Source organism: Eucalyptus grandis, chromosome 8 (assembly GCF_016545825.1).
Source record: "Eucalyptus grandis isolate ANBG69807.140 chromosome 8, ASM1654582v1, whole genome shotgun sequence".
NCBI classification, from domain to species: Eukaryota; Viridiplantae; Streptophyta; class Magnoliopsida; order Myrtales; family Myrtaceae; genus Eucalyptus; species Eucalyptus grandis.
This window is the reverse complement of record NC_052619.1, coordinates 69,290,158-69,309,498: the sequence shown is the minus strand read 5'-3', so window position 1 is coordinate 69,309,498 and position 19,341 is coordinate 69,290,158. Positions and strand designations below refer to the sequence as shown.

Sequence of the window (19,341 nt, the reverse complement as noted above, 5' to 3'; positions counted from 1 at the left end):
CAGCCAAGGCCAATGGCGGGTGGCGAGAGTCCGGTGTCCCATAGGTAACGGGTGAGCGACGGGAGGTGACAAGAGTGAACGATGAGGAAAGTTTTGATTTTCCATTTCTGTTCTAGAAATAGAAAAGCTAAAAAATTTAGCTTTTTATTTCTACTCCAATTTATGGAATAGAAATCTGTTCTAGAAATAGAAAAAAATGAAATTACGTTACCAAACGGATTTATATTACAAACCTGTTCCGAAAAACAAAAAAATAGAGAAATAGAAATGTTGTCATGCGCACGCCCTAAGTAACTAGATGCGAAAATACTATAATATTTAAGAGAGCAACTAATTTTTCGTAATGTGCATCCCGAGTTTATCAGTATTTTAAAAATTATTGATTAAAAATGCATAATAAAACGAAAATGAACCGATTTTTTTTTATCGGAGATCACGATGGAGGGAAGATAAGGAAGGCGAGGGCACTGCTGGGCCAATCAGAGGAACAGTTGATGCTCAAAGTGAAACAACCATTCGAGGCAACAAATCACGGCAGATGTGCACTGGATCCCTTCTTCTTTTTTTTCCCATATTGGAATTGATTTATTAATAATTTATTTTCCAATGGAATACATTCTCTTTTTGCGCAATTATTGGTGATCTCGTGAATTATTTAGGAATATGTGAAGATAATTAGCTTACTTTACATATTTCACTCATCCAACGAGATTGATGATGTTTTTATGAGATGGATTTGAATATGAGATAAGTTCATATCAGGTTGATTAAGCTTGGCTTTGTTGTTTATGCATTCGGTTTGGATGGAGCCCTATGAGGTTTGAGGGTGGGGCTGGCCCATACAGCAAAAAAAAAAAAAAACAAAAAAACAAAAAACAAAAGAAGAATGTCAGCGTTGGTGCCTTTATTCGAAAATTATTATTTTCCCTCTACTTTTGAAAGGTTTGTAAGTAGAAGGAGGGTTGGTTTTGGAGCAAAAATAGAGGGATCGATCGTATTTTACATGTTCTAATGGCACTTTTTTAGCTCGTTCTTATGGTGTAAAGTAAATCCATTAGAAATTTACGCAATTTGAAAAGTGAAAAGAGTGGAATTGAGATAATGTAATTTGATGTGTTGTCAAGTAGCATATCTCAATCATCCAAAAAATAAAAAATAAAAATTGTGTGCCTTGCCTATAAGGGCCATGTAAAGCCCTTGGACCTTTAAATTATCTAATCAAGTCATTAAATTTAGGGTTTATATCAATAAAAATCCTAAACTAGTACACCTATAATAAATTTATCTCAAACTAATTTTTTTACTATTAAAATCCCAATCCGGTACACTTTTGACAAATTTATTCCAAACTAGTATATTTGTGACAAATTTATCCATTGTTTAGTTTTCGTTAAATTATACTATCAAATTACTTAGTTGAATGACATGTGACAATCGATCGGTGTATCAATTTCAGATTTTACTCTTCGTTTGTCATAGTTATACCAATTTTGTGTTTTTTGTCGTATTAATTCAATTTAATGGAAGGTATATTTTTAAAAAATATACTAGTTTGAGATGTTTGGAAGTCAAAAAATTAGTTTGAGGTAAATTTGTTACAAGTGTATCAGTTTAGGGTTTTTTGTGTTCATTTTGGATAAATTTGTGACATGTGTAACTATTTCGGATTTTTCATGATATTAACCCTTAAATTTATGTAGCTTTCCTAAGAAATGTTTTCAACTCTAAATTTGATTAATGGGAGTTCATTTGTTCATCGAAGGGGGCAAGAGTCCGACATGAAAGTATATTTTGCTGTCGTGAGCTATACGAACTTAGTTTGTGGGCAATCATCGTGTCTCTAGCCTTTAAAATGAGTAAGGATCATGCCTATTTCCAAGTCAACGAGGGTCTGAGAATATCAAAAAATCCCTTAATCATGAATGACAACTAAATCAACACCAAACAACTTACCCGCAAATTTTTATCAAAGAGAGCCCTCGGATCCAAGCTTCTTCCCATTTTATCATTTATAATAATAAAAAAAAAGTAAAACAAACCAAAGATGTATTTCGATAACGAGATGGACCAATTTACATAAATTACCGACCTACAGAATATGACCCATTCGCTTAATTGTTCTTTAAGTCGATCCATTGTTTCGGCACCTTTTTCATCACATGTGAGGAAAATATGCCGAATTTTGTGTTAATATAATCAATACATAAATGTTCAATTTAGTGCCCAACGGACTCTAAAACCTTATTATATATAGGTTAAGAACAATTTACAGTAAACCGGACACCTAGTATAACATGCATATTGGGTCGTTTAAGTAACTAATAATGTGAAGATGTAAAAATATTTCGACGTTTAAAACAGTCAAATTTGTCAATCGACAAGTAGAGAAGTGAATGTCATGACATTGGTTGTTATACGCATGGCAAGATATCTCGCACGCAAGATGTTTCAAGAAGATTTTTCCATGGAAATTTCTACAGCACGAAGAATTTTCCACACGCAAGAGAAGACCTTGACTTTGACTTTGACTTTATAGAGAAGACTCGTGGAAATTTTGTTCTCAATAATGCCATTTTAAGAAGACCTTGACTTTGACTTTATAGAGAAGACTCGTGTTGATTACTTCACAATATCATAGGCCTTTATAAGTGGAAGCACCCTCCTCTACCAATAAACTCATACGCATACTAAATTGCAAAATGGGGTGGCATATGATCTTCCGCCTCCTCTGTTTCCACTTTTTCTTGCATTCTACCCTTCACTTTGCTTCGCCCCTTTGCCCTCCTGACCAACGCGATGCCTTGCTCCATTTTAAGAATTCTTTCATGCTTGATAGCAAGGCATCGTACTATTGTGATGGGTTCCAATCTTATCCAAAGACAAACTCATGGAACAAGACTATGGATTGTTGCTCGTGGGATGGTGTCACTTGTGACGGTGTCACTGGTAACATTATCGGTCTCGATCTTACTTGCAGTTGGCTTCATGGCAGTCTCCAGTCCAATAGCTCCCTTTTTCTCCTTCGCCATCTTCGGAGACTCAACCTTGGCGGTAATTACTTTGCTGGCTCACATATTCCGGCTAATCTGAGTGCATTTGCAAAATTGACTCATCTAAATCTCTCTTATTCACACTTTTTTGGTATTGTTCCCGGTGAAATCTCTCGCCTCTCCAAGCTAGTGTCGCTTGATCTCTCTAACAATTATCTTTCCGATGGAAATTGGTTGTCTTATCTAGAATGGAAAATTCAATTTTCACAATGCTTGTTCATAATTTAACAACATTGAGGAAGCTTGTTCTTGATGAAGTAAACATGTCCATGGTTTCACCAAAGTCCTTTGCGAATTTGTCTTATGCTTTCACATATCTAAGCATTTCTTCTTGTTCCTTAAGGGGGATATTTTCGGACACTGTTTTTCGATTACCGAGCCTCACTACTCTCAATATAAGTGAGAATTATGACTTGTCTGGGATTCTTCCCAAAACCAATTGGACTAGTCCTCTTGAGTCCTTGTCTCTCAAGTCTACAAACTTTTCAGGAGAAATTCCCGATTCAATTGGTAACATGAAGAATTTAACTACTTTAGATCTTAGCTATTGTGAATTCACAGGACACATCCCTTTGTCGATGTGGAATCTCAATCAACTCCAAGTTTTGTCCATTGTCGGGAATAACTTTAGCGGGGTTGTAGAATTTGAAAATTTTACAAAGCTTAAAAATCTCCAAAGCCTTACTGTTGCTCAAGAACTAAATCTAAATTATGATACACTCAAGTATACATTCCCGAAGCTTGAAACATTGATGTTGTACTCTTGCAACTTGACCAAGCTTCCCTATTTCTTGCATTCGTTGAAAAGATTAAGATCCTTAGACCTCTCTTCAAATAGGATTAGTGGGGAGATCCCAATGTGGTTTTGGGGAATAAGTTGTGATACATTGGAAATGTTAGATCTTTCTAGTAACCTTCTGGAGGGAGGTATACAACAGTTGTGTTGGAAGAACTTGAAGTATATTAGCATTAAGAACAATTCATTCCATGGACCACTCCCCATTCTTCCACCTTCTACTTATTCCTTTATTGCCTCCAACAATTGTTTTACTGGTGAGATCCCCTCATTGATTTGCCAATCTAGTTCCCTCCAACAGTTAAAATTATCTAACAATAATCTCTTTGGGAATATGCCATTGTGTTTTGGTAATATAACCAATCTCAAGATTCTAGACTTGAGCAGCAATAAATTACGAGGACCATTACCGCGCTCTTTAGTCAAATGCATGAACTTATCAACACTAGTTCTCAAATACAACGAGTTCACTGATATCTTCCCACATTGGCTAGAAGCACCACAACTGTATGGCATCGATTTGCAATCAAACAAATTTCATGGTATGATCAACCTCACTGCCTTTGGACTCTCCTTCCCTACTCTTCAAAGTTTGTCTATTTCGAACAACAATTTCATTGGACAATGGCCCACAGGAATTTTTCTCAAACACCTCATTAGTTGTTATAGATTTGTCCAACAACAAGTTTGGAGGGTCAATTCCGCTTCCATCTCCTATTACATATTATTATTCCATTGCGAGTAATAAGATAACAGGAAAGATCCCATCTTCGATATGCAATGCCACACATCTCATGATCATTGACTTGTCCAACAATAGCTTAACGGGTAACTTGCCTCGGTGTTTAACAAATTTTAGCACCGATCTATCAGTTTTGAACTTGCGAATGAATCACCTCGAGGGCACAATTCCTCAATTTTTTTCTTCGAGAAGTTGTTTGATGACTCTTGACTTGAGTCGAAATCATTTTGAAGGCACATTGCCCCAATCACTTGTCAAATGTAAATATCTAGAAGTTCTAGATCTCAGTCACAATCAGATAGATGATACATTTCCAAGATGGTTAGGAACACTCCCAGAGCTAAAAGTTCTCGTTTTAAGGTCCAACAATTTGAAGGGTCTTTTGGATATTCCAGGGGAGTTCACATCTTTCCCAAGTTACACATTTTAGACCTCTCCAACAACAGCTTTAGCGGTCCTTTGCCAACCAACTTGATGATGAACCTTAAAGGCATGATGAATGTTGAAAATGTGCAAGACACAACATATATGACGCAAGATTTGAGAGGGGGGACTTACGAAAATTCAGTGGCCGTGATGATGAAAGGGCTAGAGGTTCAGCTAGTGAGGATCTTGGCCTTCCTCACAATTATTGACTTGTCATGCAACTCTTTCCAAGGGAATATCCCTGAAGTTATTGGACATCTTCACTCTCTCGTAGGGCTCAACCTTTCTCATAACCATCTTACGGGTTCCATACCACCGACTCTAGAGAACTTGACTAATCTTGAGTGGCTTGATCTTTCTTCAAATAATTTTAGTGGGTTGATTCCTCGAAAATTGGGAGATTTGGCATTTCTTGGGTACTTAAACCTCTCAAAGAACCAACTCACCGGTCAAATTCCACAAGACAAGCAATTGAGCACATTTTCAAGCAACTCATTTGATGGGAATCCGGGCTTATGTGGAACTCCATTGCCAAAAGCATGCCCTAGCAATGCCCAACCTCCTCCTCCTCCTCCTGCACCATCATCCTTATTAACTTTCGACCGCGAAGGGCATGCGAGTTGGTTGAAACAGAAAACACTGTGGATTGGCTATGCATCGGGAATTGTAATTGGGAATTCAATAGCATACATTGCATTTGAAACAGGAAGGCCCAAATGGCTCATACAAGGTGTAAGGATACTGGAGAGTAGAGCAACCGAGTGGATAAAGAAGATAAAGCGAAAGGCCATCAAATTTCATGGACAATGAAAGTGTTTGAGGAATCTATCTTTGTAAACTAGCAATGTAAATTTAGTTAATAGAGATGTCACCGGGATGGCTTGAAATGTCATTTCCTTTATGAAGGCTTGTTACTAATGTACTTTCTCCATGTTTCTTGGTGTAATTTTGTATGAGTTGAATTAAGAAGATGAATAATTTAATCTATCAAGCACGTGACTTTAAATAATAAAGAAGTAAAATACAAGAGAAGAAAATGAACCAAGTGCCTTTAATCTTCAAAGATATCTTTTCCATCTTCCCATGTGGATAACTTTATATGTCCATGAAGAATTGGAAGTGAAGACTATCTTTCACTCATTCAATCAAAGTCAGTTAATTAATTAATATGCCAAAGAATTATGTCTTGAAGGATCAACCCTGAAATCTATGTATAGAATTGACTATTTTTTCTATTCAAAGCGTAAATCTTTGGGTGGAACGTACTTAATATTATGTTTCATTAAATCAACTTGGGATAATTATACGAGTGATGGATCTCGTCAATATAAGAAGTTATATGAATAGTCAAAGGTTAGCAAAATTCATTGATCTCCATAGCGTGGGTTTATGCTAAACTTTGGTCTTCAAAACAATAAACTTTTAGAAACATCTTCAGCCGTGCTCTTTATGAGTGAAAACCAATTACCATGAATTTTCTTTCATGTCATGCCTTCTTTAAACATAGGCCTCTTGTTGAGTTTGGTCCATGCACAAGTTGGGCCTTCTAGCCAGTTCGCTCTAAGGCATTACCTTGTTGTGGGCCTTTTTTTTTTTTTTTTTTTTTTAATCTTATGTTGGGACCATTTTAAATTTTTTTTGTAAAGTCTCTTATTTTACTCACATCATTTGTCTTACTATATAGTATCTTAGTATATAAGTAGTGTTGGAAATTCTCTTGCAAATTTTGTTTCGGGCTAGTACCCTTGACCCGCGCCAGATCCGATGGAATGATTTGTGGTCAGATTAACTAATTCTTTGAGGTCAAATGTTTACATGATGATTTTTTCCCACAAAAATTTAAGATAACCAAGAGAACCAAAATTATAATTTACAGCAACAGCACAAGAACTTTCAATGCGATTAGAAAATATTGTAATGTTTAACGGAGAGATTAATTTTTACAATGAGCACCGCAAGCGTATTGGTAATTTTGAAATTTGTTTATTAAATTGTCTCAAATAAATATAAATAAATACGAACCGCTTTATGTAGTGATGGAGATAGATACAATGATGGAGGGGATGAGGAAGGGAGGGGAGGGTGACGAGGAGGAACAATTGGCCCCCTAAAGGCAAAAAAACCCACCACCACTCAATGCGACAAATCATGGCCGAATTGCATTGGTGTGGATCCTCCCTCCTCTTTCCCCTTTTTTTTTTCCATATTGGAAAATCGTTTCTCTTTATCTTTCTTAATTTTTGGGAAAAAAATGGAAAAGGATCAAATAATTAAAAGATCTGACTGAACCGAACCTCCCCAATGCTGTTGCGTGCTGTGTACACCTTACCGTCCCGCGGTTCTCCATCAAAAGTCGAGAAAAAGAAGAAGAAAAAGGAAGAGAGGGAGAGGGGAAGGAAGGGGGCGATTGCGTTGTTGCGATTCCCGGAGATGGCTTAGGAGGTTCGCGAATTCGTGGGAAGCTATAGAGTTCGATCCCTACCTCTTAGGCCTGAAGGGTGGGGTTGGCTACTCAAGCTCATGACCATGGCCGCTCGACGTGAGCTTGCGGTAACTATGACATCGATGCCAACTTGACTTTTAGGTCGATGTCATGGCTGCAAGATCTTTTCGAGCCGCAAAAATTTGAACCATACCCACTCGGGCTTCAAGCTCGCAGCCATGGCCACTCAATTGGTGGTTGTGAGGGGGTACTAATCATAGTTTTTGCGTTGATGTGCTTGTTAATTTTTGTAAGTTTTTGATTTAGTAGGATTTAAGGAAGTAGGAGAATGTAGGGGAGAGGGAGGGAGGGAGGGAGAGTCAACATTTGAAAAAAGAAAAAGGAAATACACATCGGCAAATAAAAGGAAAAAAAATCCATGCCAGAAAATAGTTAACACCAAGTCGGCAAATTTCATCGCCGGTAAATAAGAACGATTGATGGCACTTTTTTCTGAAGTACGGGATGGTTTCAAAGCAAAAAAGGGGACTGACTTTGTTTTCGGGCAAAAGTAAACCCATCATAGATCCACATGATTTGAATAATTAATCAAAGACCGCGATTAGACCACGAGCACCAAACCATCCACTTTCTCTGTGCCGTAGCCATAGCAAACGAAATCGCACTTACACTTACCACAGCATCGCCGCTGCCGAAGTGACAGACGACCAAAACAATCATCCCCTCGGCGGAGCTCCGACCAACGGAGGAGCTCATGATGCCGAAAACTACTAATTCAACCCTCCAACAAGCTCGACCCGGTTCTTGGACTACCACCAAATTCAATGGTCGCAGTTCCTGTTGGCGCACCTCATCAACCTGGGACGGTGAATATGAAGACGAAAATGAAGAAGAAGAAGAGAAGGATTGCAACGATAAGGAAGTGAGGAATTGCGATCTGGAGTAAGAGTAAATGGAAGGACGAGGGCAAAATTGGAGATGGGCCTCCTATTCTTTGCAGGTCCGGAGTGGACGTGTACCGTAGGCATGAGCCTCGGCCTCGACTTGTTCCACGGCGTGGGGCTCTGGCACGAGCGGCAAAGGAGATTCCCCGAGTGCTTGGCGACAAGGATGTTCACGCCGTGGACTCTGGAATTGCAGTCCCGGCACAGGTTCACTTAGTCCGACTTGCGGTACATGGTCGCGAAGCTGTTGCAGAGATCGCATCGCGAAAATACTATAATGTTTAAGAGAGCGACTAATTTTTCATAATGGGCATCGCTGAGTCTAGTAATTTAACATTATCGATTAAAAAATGATTAATAAAAGGAAAATGAACCGATTTCATTAAATCGGAGACAATGATGGAGGGAGGATAAGGAAGGCGCGATCGGAGGAACAGCGGTCCCTCAAAGAAGCGATAAATGCCTGCAGAAATGCAATGGAATGCCTTCCTTTTCCCATATTGGAATTGATTTTCTTTTTACGTAATTGTATTTGATCTCGTGAATTTGTTTGGAATATGTGAAGGTAGTTAGCTTACTCTATATATTTCACTCCTACGACGAGATCGATGATGCTTTTTATGACATGAATTTTGATTTAGGATGAGTTTATATGGGGTTGATTATGCTTGACTTTGTTGGTTATCCAGTCGATTCAGATGGAGGACGGAGGGAGTCCCCACCTCTGAGGTTTGAGGATTGGGCCAACCCGCATGGCAAAAAACCAAAAGGAGAATATTAGCGTTGGTGCTCTTACTAGAAAATTAATATCCTCACTCTACTTTTTTATAAGCTTCAAAAGTAGGTGCATGATGTTGGCTTCGGGCAAAACTAGAGGGACCAATGGTATTATAAAAGTTATAATTGCACTTTTTCATCCCATTTTGATGCGTGTTAAGTAAACTCACAAAAAAAAAAAAAAAAAACACAAATTGAAAAGTAAATAGTGAAATTGAGATTATTTAATTCAACGTGTTGTCAAGTAGAAAATTCTGTTGTTTGGTATGGAAAATTCAATTCGATTTTCCTCTGTGCACTCATTTTAATAAATTTTTTATTTTTTATTTTTTCTAAAAAATCTATTTTAATTTTTTTCTTTTATTTTCCTTCTATTATTCTTTTCCTACTTCTTCTTCGATCAGTCATTGGCAACTAGCCAAAGCCAATCTAGAGCTTGCCAATCTAGCCAAGCCAAAGGCCAACGAGCTTGAGGCTCGCCATATTGATGAGCTTGAGCCTATGGTGAGGCTGGCGCTCAATGGCCATTGTCATTACCAGCGACTGGCTGTGAAAGAAGAAAAGAAAAAAAAAAAAAAGAATGGGAAGTGGTAGGGATGTGAGATAAGAGAGAATGAGTGAAGAAACATTTTCCCTTATTTGAAAAGTGATAGACATTTTTTCTTATTTTCAAAGGTTGTTTTCCTTTCATTAAAAATGTCTACACCAATCAATTTGTTTTTCATAAAACGAACACCAGAAGTTTTGACAAACATTTTCTTAGAAAATGTTTTTTGCGAAACAAATGCAGCCTAACAATCACCCCTAATTCCACCTCAACAAATGGTCGCAGAATATCGTATACTTCCCCATATCATGATTGACTAAAAAAGAGGCGCCAAATAACTTCCCTGCGAAACTTCATCGAAGGGAGCACTCAGATCAAGCTTCTTCTCATTTTATCGTTAAAAAAATAAAAGTAAAGCAAATAAAAGATGTCCTTCGAGAGATAGCGCACTTTCCATCATATACGGGGTTAATATGCCGCATTTTGTGTTGACATAATCGAATTTTAAATGCTCAATTTAGTGCCCCAACGCCCTCTGAAAACCTTATTATATTCAGGTTAAGAAAAAATTACGATAATCCAAAAACCTAGTATAACGAGCATATTAGGTCATGTAAGTAACTACTTGTATGAAATAGTGAAACGATTTCAACGGCTTTGAAAGTTATAATCTTATCGTAATGAAGGTTTCCTAGTAATTCAATAAAAAGCTTACTAGCTTTGTCATAAGAAATTACTAATTATTGATTGGAAACCTCCTTAAGTCTCTTTCCTGGCAAATGAGATTTGATTTGCAAATTGGAGCTTTGTCTTGAGGCATCAACAAAGCGTAATTCCTTTTACCTCATTTACAAATACCGATAGAAAATGCAATTAAAGAATTTAGGATAGTCAAATTCATCAATTGTCAAATAATTTAGCATCATGAAAATGGGGGGTTGTACATGCAGGAAGACGTCGCGCGCGTAGGGACAATTCCAGAAAATTTTTCCATGTATTTCTATGACACTAAGAATCTTCCCGCCCAAGTGACCCCTACCGTGGAAATTCCTGTGACTCCATCATCTTATTCTAAGAAGACTTTTGACTTCTACCTACTAGAGAAGACTTGTGAAGTTAATCACTTCACAGTACAAGAGGGCTTTATAAGCGGATGCATCCTCCATAGCCAATAAACTCACTCACATACTAAATTGCATAATGGGGTGGTATAAGATCCTCGACCTTCTTTGTTTTCACATTTTCTTACATTCCTCCCTTTGCTTTGCCTCAACCCTTTGCCCTCCTGACCAACTCGATGCCTTGCTCCTTTTTAAGAATTCCCCTGTACTTGATAGGGAGGCATCAAACTCATGTGATGAGGATGACCGTATCACATCTTATCCAAAGACAAATTCATGAAATAAGGGCGTGGATTGCTGCTCGTGGGATGGTGTCACTTGTGACGGTGTCATCGGCAACGTCATCAATCTCAATCTACTCTTTAGTCCAATAGCTCCCTTCATCTCATTCATCATCTTTGAAGCCTCAAACTTTATGGTAATAACTTTCATGACTCACATATTTCGCCTAATCTAAGCGCTTTTGCAACATTCACTCATCTGGATCTCTCTAATTTACTATTTTCCGGTTCTATTCCCAATGAAATCTCTCGCCTCTCCAAGTTGGTCGAACTTGATCTCTCTAACAATTATTTTCAACACATACTCGTTCCCTTCTATCAGGTTGGAAAATTCAGTCTTCACAATGCTTGTTCAAAATTCAACAGCATTAAGAAAGCTTGTTCTTGATCAAGTAGACATGTCCATGGTTTCACCAAAGTCCTTTGCGAATTTGCCTTCTTCTTTGACATATTTGAGCACTGTTGGTTGTTCCTTAAGGGGGATATTTCCAGACACTGTTTTTCAATTACCAAGCCTTATTACTCTTGATATAAGTAAAAACGTTGACATGTCTGGGATTCTTCCCAAATCCAATCGAACCAGTCCTCTTGACTCTTTGTCTCTCCAGTATACGAGCTTTTTGGGAGAAATACCGATTCAATTGGTATCTTGAAGAGTTTAACAATTTTAAATCTTCAGAAGAAAGTTGCAAATGAATCAGGCAATTAGTAACTGTCGAGAAACACACTATAGTAGATCTTTATGTCAATAAGCACGGTCCCTTGAAAGATGGCGAATGCTGAGAGTTAGAGCACTGCAATTGCTTATCCCAATCAGGATCATTTTGATGCTATTGTTCATGGCCGATGAAGCCACACGATCGAGAGATATTTTGATCGAAGGGCAAGGGATATTCTGATCGAAGGCTGTGACTAATTCATGAACAAAGCTAACCTCAAAAATGCCAAAGTCGGTTTTCTCAAGTATTCTATAATACTCCTGAGGGAAGACGATACGATAGTTGTATATGGCCGAAATAAATGCGGATGGATGGTAATTGGGAATATGTAATCTCTACCATTTGATTAATAAGAGATTTGCGGTTATAGAGGTCTCTTCCCCTCATTTATATCTCATTTACAAGTAAAATACAATTCCAAAGCTTCTCTCTAGAGTTTCTTTCGCAAGTAGTTAGGAAACGCCAAATGGATCCGCGTGACACTATCATTAACAATAAGAAATGAATCTTAGGATGAATTCTGGGATTTCTAATATCTGTTGATTTAATTCAATTCCTGTCAGAAGAAGCATATATTGCTTCACTATCAAACAAATCAAAGAAGAGTTGATATTTATCACTTTGCGGATAAAAGGAAAATTACCGAGCAAAAAAAAAAAAGATAAAAGGAAAATTAATGTGGTCTTAAATACTGAAAAGGGATATAATTTTAAGAGTAACGTAACGTTTACCAAATAGGAATAATTGCAGCAATAGCCAAGCATTGACCCTTCCGCATACTAAACTTTGCGAATTCAAGTATACCTTTTTTTCTTTTTTGTCAGCATCAAAGTTTTATCTATGTCTCAAAGATAAACATGAATAAATCCAGTAAACATTCAACGCTAGCAAATTCTAATAACACCAACAGGAACAAATTTCTCAAATTTCATCAGTCCAGCGTTATTTACAGGAACAATTTTCTCAAATTTGATCAGTCCAACATTATTTATACAACATCCGAATCACAAAACGCAGAAATCCAGGAGCCAAAAGCAAAAAGGAGAGGCCTGTATAGTGAGACACAGAACAAAACACCCAAAAAAAAAAGGGGAAATAGCTCAAATTAAGGGGCATCAAAAGAGTCCATTTTGGTCATGGAGATTGTACACGTGCCCAAGATTGTATGCACCGTTCGCTTCAAGAGGCTTGCTCTCGTAGGCGATTTCTCCGTTTGGGGAGCAAGAGTCCACCATCAACTCGTTGATCCATCTCATCACGTTCTTCTTGAGCTCCTCCATCGACCCTCCCAACTGCTCAAGCTCACACAATCCAAGTTCATCGATCGGTGCCTCCCACCAACATTGCCTCTGGCTCTCTCTCCTCATCTCATCCAGCGCCTCCCCGCGCTTCCTCTCCACCTCCAGCTCCTCAAGAACTTGAGTCAATATCCCGTTGAGGTCACGCAAGTTCGCGTTCCGGTGGGCTTCAATGAGCCGGCACTCGCCCGAGTCAGGGGGCGCCGGGTCCTGGGCGAGGAACCGGTCGATGATGAACTCGACCTCCGGGTGACCAAAGGAGAAGACCTTGCTGGCGGGAGAGAAGACTATGATTCCGATGTCGACCCCGCAGAGGGTGCAGAGCTCGCTCGCTTTCTTGAAAAGCCCGGATCGCCGTTTCGAGAAGGTCACCTGGAGATGGTTTTTCTTGGGAATTTTCGAAATGGCGATTTTCTGGCGACCCAAGCTCGGTTTCTTTGCCATGGTGGGTATGAAAAGAATACAGTCCAAGATAGACTTAGAAGGCAGAGAAAGAAGTGACACAAAGGGAGTTTATATAGCGAGTTTGGTATGCAAAGTTTCAATGTCCAAGCTGGCCAAGATTACTCAAAATCAATGAGTTCTGGCCAAGTCATTTCTCAGTATTATGTGATTGGAGTGGAGATTCATAGGTTATGATATCTCGTCCTCTTAATGCCACCCTAGTGCGACAACTTTATTTTACTAGGTGGCAACGTTAAAGGGGCATTTACAAAAGGTTTCCTTGTACGTTGGTGCTTGCAAGACCATTGACTAGTTGACCTTTTTGGGTAAGAAGTCAATCCTTGTTAATAACTACTTTTACGTGGCCATTCTTTAATCACGCAGCGCTGTAACGCACATGCTTTAGGTTGTGGTTGTGATATTACAAGTAATTACTTCAGTATCAAATCTGTCTTACATATAGATTTGGCGAAGATATCGTGGATTAGTATATTTTAATGAGCCACATAAGAAAGGCGTGTGCTTTCTTCGTATTCACCGTACTCTTTTGATGCATTTGTATCGTGGGAACGAGGATTTCCTTCTAATCTTATCAAGTCTTGCAATAACAATTGAGGATATGATTCCATAAAGATTTATGTAACTCCTATTTTGATGATCAATTTTCTTTTAGTTGGCATTAGGCTATAGTCCCTGTTTTATACTTTTGCAGGTAATCATGTACTAGGGGTGTGGACACTGAAAGTGCTAAAACTTAGCACAGGATGACACTTTAGTTTCAGAAGTTTCAGAAGTTTCAAAAGATATACTTAAGTGTCAAAATTGGAAAATAATGAACATTCAAATGTCAATAGTGAAAAATCCAACCAAAGTGCTAACTTGACATTTTCCAATGACTTTATTTACTGAGGTGGCAATTATTTTAAAAAATTATCCACGTGATAATTTTTTTTTAAATGTCCACATGGCACTATAAGCCCCCAAAATTAATTTTTAATATAAAGATTAAACTATCCACGTAAATACCAAGACTTGGCACTTTATATTTACTTTCTTTAAAACTTGGCACTTAAGTGTTCACACTTTCTTCAAAACTTGGCATTTAAGCGTTCACTTTTAACCACGAGTAGCACTTAAGTAATCACTTACACCATAATTTAACACTTGAGTGATCATTTTTTAACCACAACTAGCACTTAAGTGAATATGAAAGGCGACAACATTTTAGACAAGAATTGCTAAGTTGGCTTTTCCACAGGCCATGTAGACCATTTATATTATTAAAAATATGCCACATTGGATTTCCAGCTACTCTCGTCAGACTTAGCATTTTAGTGTCCCAATTTTTTAAAAAAGTAACACTTAAGTGTACTTTTTAGAATTGTTTGCACTAAATTGTCCACCTGGGTTAAGTTTTGGCACTCCCGGTGTACTTTCCCCCACGTATCGGTTAGTAGACACTGAGTGGGTTAATGTATAGTATTTCCAATTTATTGCTGTTCTAGTGAGACCGAGAAACTGCTCGACCATTGCCGGCACGAGAACCTTCAAGTTCGAATCATACCGGGCTCAACAATCTTTCGAGGTTAAGTCAGGAAGAAGAAGCAGATCATGAGGACAATAACGAATACCATGAATTGAAAATGCTGACTACATGATCACTTCTTGTAAAGCAAGGGAGTTTCCGTGGTGCTAAAGTCTACTTTTGTGTTATCGAAATACGGGGACGAATAGCGCGCAAGGATTCTTAGTAAGTCTTCAAAGGACTTTTAGGAGGAAAAAGTGTCGGAAAAGTCCTAAATATTTTATATTTGTGCCAATTTAGTTTTAAACTTTTTACTGTTGGCAATTTAGTCCTAGATGTTTTTATTAGCATCAATTTAGTCATAAACATTTTGACTTGTGTTAATTTAGTCTTAAACCTTTTTATTGATGCCAATTTATTCGCAAAACTTTTGATTTAGTGTCAATTTAGTCCTAAAACTTTTGACATAATGCTAATTCAGTCATTCCAACTAATTTTAGCTAGATATTGTTGAGATGGCATGATCGGTACTAACGTGATATAGCCAATATTGACATGTACAACTTTTCTTTCCTTTTCCTTTTTTTTCCCTCCTATGCCTTACTCTAGCTAGTCATCGGCAGGGCGACCGACCAAAAGTGAGGGCCGGCAAGGTTGAGGTCGACCTTGCCAGCGGCGTGAGGCTGGCCTCACACTAGGCTAGCAAGGGTCAAGCCTTCCCAATCATAGACTCTAGTCAAAATTAGCCGGAATGACTAAATTAACATTAGATCAAAAGTTTTAGGATTAAATTGGCATCAAATCAAAAGTTTTAGGACTAAATTAGCACTAATAAAAAGTTTAGAACTAATTGGCATTAAGTCAAAAGGTTTAGAACTAAATTGGCACCAATAAAAGGTTTAAGACTAAATTGGCACTATTAAAAGTTTAGGACTAAATTAATACAAATTTAAAAAGTTTAGGACTTTTTCGGACACTTTTCCCATTATGAGCCAGATCTTTAGAGTAAATTGACGCCCAGAAAGGAAAGACTTGTCTATCTTTCTATTCACTACTCCAACATAAACTTCTCCATCGTGAACTTCTCCAACATACGTCGTTGGGTTCCTAAAAAAAAAAATAGTAAATGATTTTTATGTTGTCTTGTTTGGTTGAATGGCTCCAAGCACAATTTAGTCGCATTGTTCTTGGGTTTTACCACACACCTACCTGTAACGGCACTCACGATGGAGAAGACAAGAACATCACCATGATCCATAGACATTTTTCAGGACCACTCTCGGGATCTTTTTTACTTTTCAATTTTAAGTAGACCTATCAAAATGGGTCCAAAATTCATCTAATAACCCAAAAACATTTAGATGGGCCATAACAAATTTCGCATGAGATATAATGGGTATATAAAATAAAGATGCCTAAATAAGTGGGTTATAAATTGGCCCATTATAAATTACAAATAACTTAAGGCTTAACTCATTTAATAGACCTCTAAAATAAGTGGATTATAATGGGTCCATTATGAATCTATTTACAAGGCTTAACCACTCAAGGACACGCATGAAATTGATTTCTGGAACATAAATCAATTTCTATTCCATGGACGAGTTTCTAAGTAAAGAACGTGTTTGATAATAATTCAAAATTTTTATTTTTGAAATAAAATTTCGTTTGATAGCAAAATAAAATTTCTATTTCTAGGAGCGGTAATGAACAACGTCCAGTGGCTGGAGTCCAACGTTTAGCGACCGGCGTTCGACATCTAGTGACTAGCGACCAACAGCCAAAGTCCAAAGTCCGACATTCGGCGTCCGGTGCCAAGTCCAGTGACGACAGTGGGCAGCCAAAGTCCAGAGTCCGACACCGGAGTCCAGCGACCGGCGACCAACATCTGGCATCCGGAGTTCAACGTCTAACGTTTGACCTCCAGAGTTCGGCGACGAGAGGTCGGCAGCTGGTGGCCAGTGGCTGAAGTCTGGCAGCAGGTGGCGAGCGGCCGACATCCAGCGAACATCCGATGGTTGGTGGTGAGCATCCAGCATCCAATGATTAGCGATGAGCAGCCAACGGCCGGCGGGCGTCCGACATCCGGCAACGGGCGATTGGTGACGAGCGGTTGGAGTGTGGTGGCCGACAGCTGATGTCTGGTGGCTGGCGGTCGGCGATTGGTGGCCGAAGCCGATGGTGGGTGGCCAACAACAGGCAGCAAGCATCTACGACAAGTGGGCGACAAATGGTGACGAGTGAACGATGAGAAAAATTTGATTTCTTATTTTTGTTTCAAAAATAGAAAAACTAAAAATTTTAATTTTTGATTTCTACTCCTAATCTATTTTTGGAATAGAAATCTTTTCTAGAAATGGAAAAATGAAATTACATTACCAAACGGATTTTTGTTTCAAACATGTTCCGAGGAACAGAAAAACAGAAAAATAAAAAAATAGAAATTTTGTCATGCATGTCCTAAGAGACATTTACCTTTTTAGAACAAGTCATGTCACATATGCACATGGTCTAAAAAATATAAATAAATAAATAATATATATATATATATATATATATATATATATATATATCACATACGGAGATGTGTTGAGCCAATTTTGATTAAAAAAAATTCCTTTTTCTCTTTTTTTCTTTCTTTCTTAATTTTTTTGCTATGAAGTTTCGCTTACCCTTGTTGACACCAACTAAGGGTGAGGGCCACAAATCCTTCCCTAGTTGTTGTCAAGGTTGTTAGGTCTAGCGAGGGCCAGGATCCTAGCCCGTAACTAGCTAGGGTTTCAAATCTTGCCCACAGTCGACGAGGGCCTCGCAACCCTCATTGGACATAGGACAAAAGAGGAAAAGATAAATATATATATATATATTTATTTAAAAGAATTATAACAATTGTTTACTAGATTTGTGTTGCATAGAAGTGTTTTGGCAATATAATTTTTTTTTTATAAAATCATAAGAAAGAAGTTATCCTAGATTTGATTGTACATAAAAGTATTTTAACAATATGGGTTGGGTATAAAATTGAAATGGTATTGAATCGAGAAATTTTGCATTACAAATAAATGGGTTAATAAGTCGATTTAGGTCAAACCATTTATGATCCGACTCAACCCAAACTCAACACGATCCACCCGTTTGATAGGTTTAGTTGTAAGGCTACAAATTCGAATTGTACACCAATATTGGAATAGAAAATGGAGAAAATTGAATCAAATTAAATGAAGAGAGCGAAAGAAAGGCAAAAGATCGCTTCAAGTGTCATAACTTGGCACAAAGGGATATTTAAGTACCATAACTTACAAAAGTAACACTTAAGTGCCACATTTTAAGAAAAGTATGACACATGAGTGCTACCTCCGGCAAAGCCGGCCGAAAATCATACGTGACAATTTAATATGAATATTTCTTTTCGATGTAGCTAGCCGGAAAGCTGACTCAGCTTTAATTTACCCAAAACAACGTCGTTTCTATAGTTTGCCAAAATAGAGCCGTTAAATCGGCCAAAACAACATCGTTTTGGCATAATTTGAATTTTAATATAATATAAAAATTAAATTAATTAAATTGAAAACATAATAATAATAACAACAATTTATATTTATTTATTTTAAAAAAAAAACAAAGGAGGAGGAAGACAGCCGGCGGCTGAGGGTTGAGCCCTCACCACTGCCGCCGCCTTCTCGCTGTCGCCGGAAGGTGGGGGAGGGTCGACCGAGGCCGCCAAGCCCTAGCTGAAGGCTGGTGGCCCCAGCCGACCGGTGGCCCTCGCCGCCGATCGGCTGAGGCCGTCGGCCCCGATCCGATCCTCCCCACCTCCTGGCGGCGACAGAAGGGAGATGGCGGCAGCGGCAGCGGCGGGGACTGAGCCCTCAGTCGCCGCTACCTCCCTCCTCGGCCACCGGCTGCCTCCCCTTCTCCTCCTTCCCCCTCACCGAATCTAGGCAAGGACCGTGAGCCCCGGCCGATCTGGGCAAGGGTCGTGGCCCTCGCCCAGCCAAGCCAAGGGCAGCCACCCGCAGAGGCGACCCCCGGCGGCGACCCTTGGCGGATCCGGGCGAGGGCGTGACCCTCGCCCGATCCGGGGGCAAGGGCTTGCGGGCCCTCACCGCCCGTCAACCGAGGTCGCCAGCCCCTGGCCAAGGCTTGGCAACCCCGGCCGACCCTCCCCCCTGCGTCGCCAGCCCTTGCCGGCAGCGGCTAAGGGCTTCTTTTTTTTTTTTCTTTTTTT

At 38.9% G+C, this 19,341-nt stretch overlaps 2 protein-coding genes across 2 annotated transcripts; one reads left to right on the top strand and one right to left on the bottom strand.

The window, feature by feature from the left end:
• The first annotated feature begins 4,906 nt into the window (after positions 1–4,906).
• On the top strand, positions 4,907–5,824 carry LOC108960309 (putative receptor like protein 25). The gene has a single exon (XM_018875443.2). It carries the CDS (start codon positions 4,907–4,909, stop codon positions 5,822–5,824), a length of 918 nt encoding a protein of 305 aa, XP_018730988.2.
• Positions 5,825–12,961: 7,137 nt separating this feature from the next.
• Positions 12,962–13,588, bottom strand: LOC104417809 (agamous-like MADS-box protein AGL62). The gene has a single exon (XM_010029020.2). The coding sequence runs from the start codon at positions 13,586–13,588 to the stop codon at positions 12,962–12,964; it is 627 nt and encodes a 208-aa protein (XP_010027322.2).
• Positions 13,589–19,341: the final 5,753 nt, after the last annotated feature.

Bases quoted from the DNA above. Each gene is read 5' to 3' on its own strand.
- LOC108960309 (XM_018875443.2), top strand. From the start codon at position 4,907: ATGGTTAGGAACACTCCCAGAGCTAAAAGTTCTCGTTTTAAGGTCCAA.
- LOC104417809 (XM_010029020.2), bottom strand. From the start codon at position 13,588: ATGGCAAAGAAACCGAGCTTGGGTCGCCAGAAAATCGCCATTTCGAAA.